Source organism: Sciurus carolinensis, chromosome 13 (genome assembly GCF_902686445.1).
Source record: "Sciurus carolinensis chromosome 13, mSciCar1.2, whole genome shotgun sequence".
Classification (NCBI taxonomy): domain Eukaryota; kingdom Metazoa; phylum Chordata; class Mammalia; order Rodentia; family Sciuridae; genus Sciurus; species Sciurus carolinensis.
In genome coordinates, this window is record NC_062225.1 from 17612356 (window position 1) to 17625426 (window position 13071).

At 36.6% G+C, this 13071-nt stretch overlaps 1 protein-coding gene across 1 annotated transcript in view; it reads right to left on the reverse strand.

Moving 5' to 3' along the window:
• Positions 1-816: 816 nt before the first annotated feature.
• Positions 817-13071, reverse strand: part of Rab1a (RAB1A, member RAS oncogene family) — a 29515-nt gene continuing 17260 nt past the window's right edge. The window contains exons 3-6 of the mRNA XM_047523226.1: positions 10343-10438; positions 4843-4938; positions 2887-3018; positions 817-2634 (exon numbers count right to left, since the gene is read on the reverse strand). Coding sequence (XP_047379182.1) covers positions 2437-2634; positions 2887-3018; positions 4843-4938; positions 10343-10438 — 522 coding nt within the window. The 3' untranslated portion in view covers positions 817-2436. The remainder of the gene's footprint in view (positions 2635-2886; positions 3019-4842; positions 4939-10342; positions 10439-13071) is intronic.

Sequence of the window (13071 nt, forward strand, 5' to 3'; positions counted from 1 at the left end):
TTTTTTGTCGTACCTCCAGGGTGAAGTGCTAACAAATGGGAGACTGTTACAGTACAGGGCTATTTTAAAACTTAAACGGGAATGTGAAGGGTTTATGTAAGATATGCCAGAATGGTAATGTATATGCTAAAGGAAATTTCTATCCAAGGGCAGACAGCAGGAAGTTAACTGCTCAAACCATAATGGCTGTTACTCTGTAAGGATTTCCCAGAGCTTGCACAGCTCAGAACACTCTTCAGATAACAGCTAATTTATGGCACCCAGTCATATTTACATTGTGGCAAGTGATAATTCCTTTAATTTGTGAACAGGCCCATAGTAGCCTTGAAATGTTTGTACTTGAAATAGGGTTAGAAATGGGAATTTATTTTTTCTCAACACTACAATTATTGGCTTATACATAAAAGCAAATAGTGCAGCATGCTGAAATACGTTGTGGTGAGTCCCAGTTTTTGACCGCCCCAGGGGAAAGAACACTAGACTTCTCCAAACCAAGTCTGTGCATATGCTCACATTAAAATAAATTCATGTAATGTTTTCTGCTAACTCACCAATTAGACATCTTTTGCTGTATGAAACTAAAGTGCATGGTGTCACATTATCTAATATCTGTTTTGTATCATTTAGCTATTTTAGAAAATGCTTTCTGAACTTCATACTGTACTGATAAGGCAAGGCAAAAGAAATGTTTTCTTTTTTAAACATTAAGAAAAAAAAAAAAAAGAAGAGATCTTCACCCAAATAACTATTAGTGACTTCAGGAATTTGTCAGTTGCCTTATGTAAGGATGAATAGATCCAACAAGCACATCTATAATACAAAGTAAACTATGATTTTATTGTGAAATTCTCATAGATGGAAAATTAAATTGAATATTTATTCTGTCCATTTCATTTTTACAATAATCTTACCACTTATTTTTGTACCATGTATTTCAATTGCCTGTTTAGTGAAAAATAAAAAACCTATAATTTTTGGCTTGTTTTTAACTTAAATTTTCTCATTAAAGACCCCCACAATAAAATGTGTTGCCAACAGCCACATCCAAGCCCCTATGTGAAGAATGTTTTGGCTGCTGCTTCAACCTAAAGAAACAATCCTTGACTTCTGTCACCTTAAAATGGTAGTGTCAGCAAAAGACTTGTTTCCCATAATAAAATAAAAACAAACCCTAGGATCTTGAAGGTCCTATTTAACAAAATTTTCACACATGCAAAATTTCACTGAAATAAATATATTTCTCTCATTTATAATTCCCACCCAGCATTCATGTTTTCAGTTAATTTTTAGGAATATAATTTCTAAAATTAGGGCACTCAAGTTTCCTGCTTTCTACTTTAATGCTTAAACTCTCCAACATGAGTATACAATTGTGAAGGACAAAATAGTTGACATCTGACTCGGCATGGAAGAAACTTCAGCACATTATCTGATCATCTGCCAATGAGGAAGGTGTGTGCCGCTCTTCACTGCTACCACAGATGAATTAACAAAAAACTCTTGATCAGTGGAGCCATTTCAAATGGTTTTAGAGAAGGATCAGAAATGATGGGCTAGACAGCATACATTCTAAACTTGTTTTCCATACAATTTGAGCTTCTTGAACCACTGAAGCTGATTAAATCCCTACACAGCACAGAAGCTGCCCTAGGTCATTTATTAGGTCTATTATCTAGAAAGCAAATAACTGGATGCTGCACTACAGGTAGGCCTACAAGTGCCTTGGTTGCACACACAAATGGCTGTTTTCAGCATAATGCAAGGCTCTATTTCCCTTTAACCATAAGAATTAAAACAATACTTATCACCATACAGTTTGATATTACTTCCAATAAGTACAATATTTATTAAACATATCTTCAGTTGTTTTGTTACATAGTGTGCAACAAATTACAATATTCTGCAGCCACAAATTATATGCAGAGTATGAAGAAACTATTAATCAGATAGTGTAATCTTTCCATTTATAACTCTACAAGGAAGAACTAGCAAATCAGATCTTACATAGAACATCTCACTAAACTTTATGCATGGAAAGTGACAGACACTGGTTGTGCTGTTTGATACAAAATGGCTGAACTTCATCTTCAGAAGACTAAACCCGACATCTAAACATGCCAATATAAACATCAAAACAAAATATATTCTAACCAACCACGGGAAACAGTCTGGTATCAGGAAAGCAACAAGGATTACACACATTATTTTATAAACCAGCACACAAAGGTTTAAAACAGTTCTGAAAATGAAGTTAGCTGTCTTGAGTCAAGGGAATAAAAAAAAAGTCAGTATTGACCATTTACAATCTCTGACCTTTGTGGAGACGGTAAGAATCTGTTGTAGTGCAGCTACATACAGTACAATTCAGGCAATTTTGTTTTTCACTTGGGTTCAGATTGCAAATTCATTGCTGTGAGAAAAGGACGGAGGCAAATTTTAGCAGCAACCTCCACCCGACTGCTTGACTGGAGTGCTCTGAATTTTAACATTGGACTTCTCTGCGCCACCAGCTGTCGCTCCAGGGCCCATTCGCTTTTTAATCTCAGCTGCCATCGTCATGAAAGACTGTTCTACATTCGTTGCATTCTTAGCACTGGTTTCCAAAAATGGAATTCCAAGGGAATCAGCAAATTCCTAAGAGAAATAAGGCATAATGAACATTGAAAAACCTTTTTCACTTAGTCCATTCCTGCCATCTAAAATGGGAGTGACAAGAGTCTAAAAGTTGAATGGATCCAAAAAGACACCCACTACATGAATAACTGTCAGCATTCTAGTACACATTTTTAAGTGTTAAGTAGTTGTATGGCCATCATGTGACTCCATACCCATAACTAAAATTCAACCACTTCAAATTCAATTTGAAAAAACAAACTTTAAACATACCTTTGCTGTTGTGTAGTCTACTACTTTCTTTGTGGTCAGATCACATTTGTTCCCTACCAACAACTTGTTGACATTTTCACTGGCATAACGATCTATTTCCTGCAGCCACTGTTTGACATTATTGAAGGACTCCTAAAAAGACATTTTTAAGAATGATCATACAGTTCTGGACAGGCTTGAATATGAATGAAAGTAACTTGAGAGGAAAATACAGCTTAATATTTAAACTGGCAAACCCGACTGGTTTTGGAATATGCAATTTGAATGTACTACTATAAAAGTTTTTGAAATTCAATAAAATTTTAGTTTATGAACAACAGTGTTAATGAGTATTACTCCCAGATGCATCGAGAGATGCTATTTGGGCCAGGCATGGTGGTGCACATCTGTAATCCCAGAGGTTCAGGAGTCTGAGACAGGATCTTGAGTTCAAAGCCAGTCTCAACAATAGCGAGGCACTAAGCAACTGAGATTATCTCTAAATAAAATACCTAGGACTGGGGATGTGGCTCAGTGGTTGAGTTCCCCTGTGTTCAATCCCTGGTACCCAAAAATAAAGCTATTTGGGCTGGGGGTGTGTAGTTCAGTGACAGAGGGCTTGCCTGACGTGAGGTCCTGGATTTGATGTGCACTGGGGAAAAAATATAAATATACTTTTCCACTCATTTAGAGGATGAAGTTTTTTATTTTAGAACATATCATGGTAATGTGAAGAGATTTTTGAAATTAGGACCTTCCCCTGCTTTTCTGGAGATAGGGTCTTGCTATGTTGCCCAGGCTGGCCCCAAATTCCAGACCTCCCACAACCCTCCCACTTTAATGACTTCTGGTATCTGGGACTACAGGTGGCTGCCCTGCCATTTTTTCCCTATTGGTAATGACCCACACCCAGTGCTTCTAGTGGCACTGACTATGTGTAAGTTATCTTAATCCACGGCTCAGATGAGATTTTGAGATTTAACATTTGCTGCAAGAAAAATGAATTCAGGGCTGGGGATGTAGCCCAGTGTCAGAATGCTTGCCTAGCATGCACAGGGCCTGCCACAAATATGGGTTTTTATTCTTTCTGATAGGGGGAAAAAAAAAAAAGATGATCCTGAAATCTGCTATGTTTCTGATCAACAGAAAACTTATGGCCCTTGGATCACATTCTCCCCACCATTCTATATTCTTTCTACATCTTCCTACCTTCTCTCAGACATTCACTCTCCTAAAATCCTCCTATAGCACATTCCATTCAAATTCTGTTTCTGAACCCTAACCAACACAGGCAGAGTTCCCTAATCTCCCCTTTGGCAGTTCTAGGAAGATTCTAATCATCAGGTACATTCTTGTTAATACATAAAATGAACACAACATAAGAAACCATACAGGCCATAATTCCGTACAATTCTTTCCCTAGATCAGTTATTTAGTTGATGACTACTTTCTCTTGAAAGCAAATGTAAAATTGTCTATTTACTAAAAGGAAATAAATATCTAAATGGTTCACCGGGGGAGAGAGGGCAGTACTAGGAATCAAATCCAGAGCCTTAAGCATGCTAGGCAAGTGCTCTACTACTGAGCTACATCCCCAGCCCATGATTCACATTTTTCTTTGAGAGTTGTCAAGGTTTTTGTTTTTTGTTTTTTTGTTTTTTTTTTTTTTTTTGGAACCAGGGATTAAACCTAGAAGTACTTAACATCTCCAGCCCTTTTATTTTTTGAGACAGGGACTCACAAAATAGCTTAGGCCCTCGCTAAATTGTTGAGGCTGGCTTTGAACTCACAATCCCCCTGCCTCAGCCTCCAGAGATGCTGGGATTACAAGTGTGCAGCACAGTGCCCATGATGAAGAAAGTCTTCTGCCATGAAAATAATACTGATGTCTTACATTAAAGTAAAAGAATCTGACATTAGTCAAATAGTAATAACTTTTACTTTGTCACCGTAACACCGTCTTCTCTTGGAACTTACCTGATCTGTCACATCATACACAACTATGATGCCATGGGCTCCTCTGTAATAACTGGAGGTGATTGTTCGAAATCTTTCTTGGCCTGCTGTGTCCCACTATTACAAAACAATCAAGAAACCAAACAATTCCATTAAGACAGTTGCAGGAAGGGAAGGTACAGGAGAAGGGAAAATAATCTAGATTTTATAGTTGTACAGATTATTAGGATTTGATATGGACACAACAACAACAACATTATGGTCACATTAAACTGCACTAATACATGGAAGTCCAAACAGAAGGTAATACCTGCAATTTAGCTGGTGGTAATGCTAACCAAAATTATAAGCTCTTTGTGATCAGAAACCATGTAATGCTATTCATATTCTCCACAGCCCTTAACACTATGCTAGGCATACATGTTGACTTGGTTAAGAAAGTGAATGTCCCAAAGCACCATGAACAGAAATATACCCACATGAGGCCCTGGTTAGCACATTTTATGATCATGGAAAGAAAGAAAAGGATCTATTTCAGGTAACTACCCATCCAGATAGCATTTCAACCACTGCAGCTAGGAACTATCTTAATCCTAGAAAAAATAATGAATGAAAGACACAACATTAATACTATGAGTTTTAAAAAACAAATTTTTAAAAATACCAAGAAGCAAACTCAGTTTTTACAAAGCCTTGGTTTTTATGCAAGCACAGGGAAATAAGCACAAAATTGTGTAAACTACACCCTAATTCTAGTTCAGCCCCAATTACTGTCTGTTGCTCTATCAATATTAGCATCCCAGACCAAGAGATTGCCGTTTCTCCCTCTGGACTTAGCCTGCATTCTCCTTTGAATGTTTATATGCTTTCCAAAATAAAAATGTGTGCATGTCTAGAAGAGTGGAAAAAGAAAATGGCCCTGGTTTTAACAAGGATGATGGGCATTTTTGTTTAAGTTGCTCCTAAACAATGGCCTCTTCTTTAAAAAGTGTATAATAAACTGGGTGCAGTGGCCCATGCCTGTAATCCCAGCAACCTGGAAGATTGAGACAGGAGGATCACAAGGTTCAAAGCCAGCCTTAGCAACTTAGTGAGACCCTGTCTCAAAATAAAAAAATAAGGGCTAGAGATGTAGCTCAGTGGTAAAGTGCCCCTGGGTTCAGTCCACAGTACCAAAAACAAAGAAAAGTATAATTAGAATAGTTACTAAAAGTTACTGATAGGGCTGGGGAGGTAGCTCAGTGTTCTAGCATGCCACAAAGCCCCAGGGTTTGATCCTGAGCACCCCGAAACACACCAAAAAACCCTGTAATTTTGGTAAAATCTGAAGACCAACTGGATATTAACATGTCAATATTGTTAGATGTGATTTAAAAAATAGTAATAGAGTAAAAGACAGTTGCATTCTGGAGGGAAAAAAAAGTCAGTAATTTTTTGGGGGGCACGAAGGGTATGATACTAGGGATGGAACCCAGGGGCACCTATTTCCCAAGCCATTTTTATGATTCATTTTTTAAAATTTGAAAACAGGGTCTTCACTAAGTTACTTAGGGTCTTGCTAAGTTGCTAAGACCAGTCTTGAACCTGAAATCTTTCTGCCTCCTCCCAAATCACTGGGATCACAAGCATACACCACCACCAACTGGCTGGTGATTAACTTTAATATACTTAATTCCCAGGAGATTCCCAGGAGAAAAAAAATACATATAATGAAGCAAATAACCTAAAAGGTTAACAGTCATTATCTAAAAGCAAAAACATGAGGCTTCATTTCTTTTTCTATCCAAATGACTAAGTCTGAGAGCCCAAAGACTAATTTGAGCTATTGTTATCAGTAAGGAGCCTCAAAGTCTATAAGAATATCATGGAGAAGCATGACCTCTGAAGCCAAACCAACCTGACTGCAAAAACTCAAATCTAATTTCATGGTTCCTATTTATTTAACACCAAAGAATCACCTACCAGTTTCTTCAGCTGTAAATCATAGATACCACTTACCTCATATAACTGCTAAAGTTTAAATTAACCAATTTTTAAAATGCAAAGCATGGTGCCTGACTATAGAAGCTATTCGATAAAATATTAATTTCTTTCCCTTCTATGCCCAAGGAAGTCCTTTCATAAGATAGCATAAGAAAAGAAAACTTTCTGACTAAGAGTTTAACATGGAATCATAGCTAACTAAGAAATGGCATCCAAAGAGTGTAATTTCTGATGGCTCTTTGCTACTCTGAAGATTTTCCTTACTCAATACACCAACAACAGAGTACCCTCTCTTTTTTAACTGGATCATCATTTTTATATAATTCTCAATAACCCTCATTATCACAGGGTAACTGATTTTTCTCTTCCATTGAAACATGGTCTTAAGGCTACATGTCTTTCTGTAACTTCAACTATTCAGTGCCTGGTATAATGTAGGCATTTCCTGGCACGCTCCATGAATAAATGAACAATTACAGAAAGTGGTCTTTCATGGTATAACTAGACTCCATACCTGCCCTACCCTCCTGAATGTTTTGTAAAATCTTTTTTGGGGAGAGTGGGGGTGGGGAATTAAGCCCAGAGGCACTTTATCACTAAGTCATATTCCCAGCCCTTATTTTTTATTTTGAGTTAAGAGTCTCAGTAAGTTGTTTAGAGCCTCATTCAATTACTGAGACTGGCCTTGAACTTATGATTCTCCTGCCTCAGGAGTCTCTGGGATCACAGGTGTGCACCACCACACCCAGCTAAGATAACTAATTTTGATTAAGACCCAGATGTCAAAATTGAACAAGAAAAGTCACAATGAAAAGATAATTAAAATATAAATCAAAAGAATCAAGCCTGTGGAAGACCTAGAATACTTGGAAAGATAAATGAAGCCAAGCAAGATGAAATGTAACAGAGTTAAAAGAAATTCTGCATGTAGATTTTAAAAGCACTAGTCACAGAAATGTAAGATAAGACCTCTATTTTTTAAATATATTTTTAGTTGTAGATGGACATAATACATTTATTTTATTTATTCATTTTTATGTAGTGCTGAGAATAGAAGCCAGTGCCTCACACATGCCAGGCAAGCACTACCACTGAGCCACAACCCCAGCCCAAGACCTCTATTTTCTTTTCTTTTTTTTTTTTTTTTTTTTTTTTTTTATTAAAAACAAGCAAACCAAAATCTTAAGATATGCCCTAGGTGATATAGCTATTGGGACAACAAAAGTAAACTTTCTTTTTACTCCTCCAGCAGATTAATGATGAGTAGGGACATGAGCTCCTGAAGTCCAGAAAGAAAACTACTATAATCGGAGTTAAAGGGTTTAAAAACATATATCCAAAAAGGAATGGATGACCCACTTTACAGACAGAAAGGTTGTGTGAAATGCTCAATCAAAATGGCAGCGTGCCCCAGTAGAAGAGGAATCAGTCTGCTTCAAGTAGCTTCAAAAGGGCAGAAGAATAAATTTAAGGAAACTGGCTTTAGCTCAACAGAATTAGAAACTAGAGGTTATAAATAGGAACAGATGCTTTTAAAAAGGGTGAGCCTCCCAAAAATATTCAAAAAAAAAAGCTAGGTATAGGAAGGAAATTCCTAATGAAAATGAAAGGCAGAAGGAGTGACCTGTAAGATCCTTTCCAGTCAGTATCAAGAAACAAAATGTGAATGTTTCACAGACTCTCAAATCTTGTTATGATGATCGATCATCACACATCACTTTACTATCAATACTTAACCTACAGGCTTAGGCAGATCTTTTTGCAGTATTCTCTATAATAACACCTATAAAGCTGATACTCCAGCTATAATGTGAAAATCAATATGGAAGGTAACCTGTACACTGGTTCAAAACATTTCTAGCTACTTCTGATAACTATATATCCTTTAGAGTATCAAATGTGTCCACTTTTACCAAAATCAACAGAACTTTTGCCATGTAACTTCTTTTCCTCAGGGAGCCATTAAATAAACCTATCAAATATCCATTTACCTGAACATGCATCAAAACATCTATATACTGCCCAAAAGTTCAAAATGGGTATTCACATCTCTCATATGCACACATAGCTACTGCATTTGATTCTCACGACTATCTTATGAATTGGTAATTAGGGATCATCAGACCCATTTTTTAGAGGTACTGCAGACTGAACTCAGGGCAGCTTTACCAATGAACTCCATTCTCAGCCTCCACACCCACTACCCCCCAACCACTTTAATTAAGTCAGGGTCTCGGTAAGTTACTCAGGTCTTGAACCTTGAACTTGTGATCCTCCTCCCTTGGGAGTCATCTCTGGGATTATAAGCATGTGCCTCTGCGCCCAACTCATTAGACTTATTTTAGAGAGGAAACTGAGTTATCAGAGGAAATAAGTTAAACCCATGACTAACATAATTATCAGAACCAAGACAATAAATATAAACTCTTACTCAAAATTCAGGACTGCTTCTAGTTCAGTTGTGGCATCAGCTCCAAGAAAAGAGCAGTTACTGGTTTTCTAGTTTATCTCATACCAAGAGCCTACTCTAAAAGATACTGGTTTTTTGTTTTTTTGTTTTTTTTTTTAAGTTTACAGATATGTCCACAATGGCAGTACTCAGATCCATATTAAAGAGATGCAAGTAAACTTACAATTGCCTGTATTTAATGAGGGGTAGAGGATAGAAGGATGGATAAGAGACAAGGATGACACAGGGACAGAACATACTAAGACAGAGAGATAGGTCCCTTGGTTCTGCCAGTAACTTTAGCCAATCATTAAATCTCTCAGCATCCATTTTGAGACTAAAATGACCATGTTAGAAGTTTCCTTCCAACCAAATTTTGTTTCTATAAAATTGGTACATACTATCTAAGAAAAAAATACAGAAGAACTGAATACTTCTTTTCAACTAAGCTACATATGAAGAACCTCTCCTAGGTTTCTTTTAATGTTCCACAGAACTATTACAAAGTCATACAGAAAATGCTCAGTAATATGTTCACTATAAACAAAGTAAACTTTAACTTAGCTCTCCACCAATGAAAAAAAAGTGAGACTAAGAACAAGTTTGACTTAAAATGGGAAATTCTCTGCTTTATGAAAATCCTAATCCTTGGAAATTATTTTTAGTCTAAACAGTTATTCTACCATCCTATCATAGGTGCATGATTCTTAAGATATTTCACATTCAATTTTGTTAGCGTATTAAATATGCACATAACATTCTGAATTACCAAAATAATGAGGACTAGGGATGTAGCTCAGTGATAGAATGCCTGCTTAGCATTCAAGAGGCCCTGAGTTCAGTACCCAGCACAAAGGTCTGAACAAACAGGGAGGGAGAAAGAAAGGATAGGAAGGGGAAGGTGGAAGGAGAAAATGTCAATGAGAAAACTAATCGTAGGAAATTTTAAGTATAAACAATTATTCTACCACTTTTATCATAAAAGCATGATTCTTAAAATAGTTTCAGTTTTGTATATGTATATAAAATAGTACATTCTAAATTTACCAAAAATTTTTCCAAAAGAATTTCCAACTGAAAACCACTTACTATTTGAAGCTTGATTGTTTTCCCATCTAACTCTATAGTTCTTATTTTGAAATCCACACCAATTGTGCTGATGTAGCTTTCTGTGTATGTGTCATCCTGTAGTGGGAAAAAAGTTAATAATGAACATTGTTCGGTAGAATAAATTTTAAAACATTTACTTCTCCTATAGTCCAAGTGTATTGTTTCCGTTTTTTGTGGAGCTAGGGATTACCCCAGAACCTCACATATGCTAAGCAAGCGCTCTACTACTAACCTTTATTCCTAACTCTGTGAAGTTAATAAACAAAGTTTATAAGTATAAAATGTTGACAACAACCCTCTACCCTGCTCCAGTACTCACTTCATGTTCTGAATACAAAGTGTTGACTAGTTAACAGTAGTTTCATTTGTCATTAAGGTTTTTTTTTTTAATAGCTATTCATTTTTTCCCCAAATATCTTTTTACCAGTTCTTACATATTTCATACAAGAAAATATTTTATAAGTTTTTGATTATAAATTATTTTTCTCTTTATTCCATCCATGCATCCATCCACCTACATTTCTAAGACAGGATCTTGCTACATCACCCAGGCTGGTCTCTTAACTCTTAGGCTCAAGTGATTCCTCCACCTCAGCCTCCCAAGTGCTGGGACCACAGATGCATGCCCAGTATAAATGCTTTCTCTAATTGCCAACCAACAAAACTCTTGCTCCCCACCCAATTTATTCACCACAAAGTAATGATTATACTTCATTCCCTTCTTCTAGATGTTTTTTACATATCAACTGTTATTTGCTAGTTATGATTTCCACCCCCAATACTGGGGATTGAACCTAGGGATGGTCTACCCCTGAGCTACATCCTCAACTCTTTTATTTTTTGAGACAGGGTCCTGCTAAGTTGCCTAGGTTGGCCAATAAATTACAGATCCTCCTGCCTTAGCCTCTTAAACAGCTGGATTACCAGTATGCACCACAGTGTCTAGTTATGGTGATTCTTTTTTTTTTTTTTTTTGCTGTATTGGAGTTTGAACCCAAGGCATCACAGGTCCTAGACAAGCACTCTACTGCTGAGCTGTCACCAGCCCTCTAGTTATGATTTTTTAAATTGAGATGTAATACCCAAAAGATTCACCAAGTTTACCCAACTATCACCACTATTTAATTTCATAATATTTTATGACCCCAAAAGGAACCCTGTACTCATTAACAGTTCCTCTCCATTTCTACTTTGCCTCTATGGACTTGGACATCATGAACATTTCATATAAATGGCATCATAATATATGGTGTTTTGTATCTAGTTTTTTTAATTTAGCATGTTTTCAAGCTTAGTCCATGTTGTAACATGTATCAGAACTTCATTTTTATGGCTGAATAGCACTGCACTGCAGGGATATATCGCATTTTGTTTAACCATTCACCAGCTGGCAGATATTTGGGTTGCTTCCACTTTTTGCCCATTGTGAATAATGCTGCCATGAACACATGTATAACAGTTTTCATGTGAACACATTATTTGTCAATTTTTTAACCTAACTTTAAACTTTAAAAATTGCACCTGTTTCTCTAAAGTCATGACATTTTACTTAGAATGAAAACATTTTTAAGTGTGTGTGGGGGAGGGATCTTGTAAAGCCAGGTAAGGTGGGTGCATGCCTATAATTCCAGCAACTTGGGAGGCTGAGAAAGGAGGGTCACAAGTTTGAGGTCAGCCTGGACAATTTAGCAAGACCTTGTCTTAAAATAAAAATTAAAAGGGCTGGGAATGTAATTCAGTAGTAGAGTACATAAGAAAATGTCTAAAACGGAGCACAGTGGTGCACACCTTTAATCCCAGAGACTCAGGAGGCTCAGGCAGGAATATCTCAAGTTTGAGGTCAGTCTGAGCAACTCAGTGAGACCCTGTCTCAAATAAAAAATAAAAAGGACTGAGGATATAGCTCGGTGGTAAAGCACCCCTGGTTTCAATGCCCAGTACCCCAAATGAAGAAAAAGACAATCTCAACCCATTTGAAAAATGTCTGCCAGTTACCCAATTCTGCATAACTATAGTTTGTCTGTCAGTTGGCTTTTTAAAGTTTATTGGAAAAAAAGGTCTTCCATTAAAAAAAAACTAATAACAACAACAACAAAAAAGCTAGTTCAGCCTGCAACTCAAAACACTTAAGTACTTTTGAGACAACCAAAATACCCTGGTATGCAGTAAAGTGCTTTTATGTGAACTTCCTGTTTCTTCACATAAGTCTTTAAGAATAAAATTTTTTTTAAAAATTAATAATATATACTGTTAAGAACAGTCTTGGTGAAAATGGCTTTTTTCTTTGGGGGGGGTACATGTGAGTGCACAGAGGTGAAGAATATCATGACTATGAGTACAGTGTGGTTTTTAGCACTGCCTTAATATGTACCAAGGTACAAGCAGCAGTTTTATCCACCATTGCTTTTGCAACATCAGAGGAAATATCAACACAGTGAAAAAGGCAAATGGGATTTCTTACTTATTCCTAATATTTACTTGTGGTTTGGGGGTGTAGTTCAGTGATAAGAGACTGCCTAGCATGCATGAGGCCGTAAGTTTGATCTCCCGCACCTTAAAAAAACAAATCTAACATGCTTTTATTATTAGGATAATACTATAAAGACCCTAAGAGGGTCTTGATAACCCATAGCAGTCTTTAAGTCCATATTCTAAAAACCAAAGATCTATACAGTGAGAAGGGAAACATATGCTAAATTTAAAGGTTA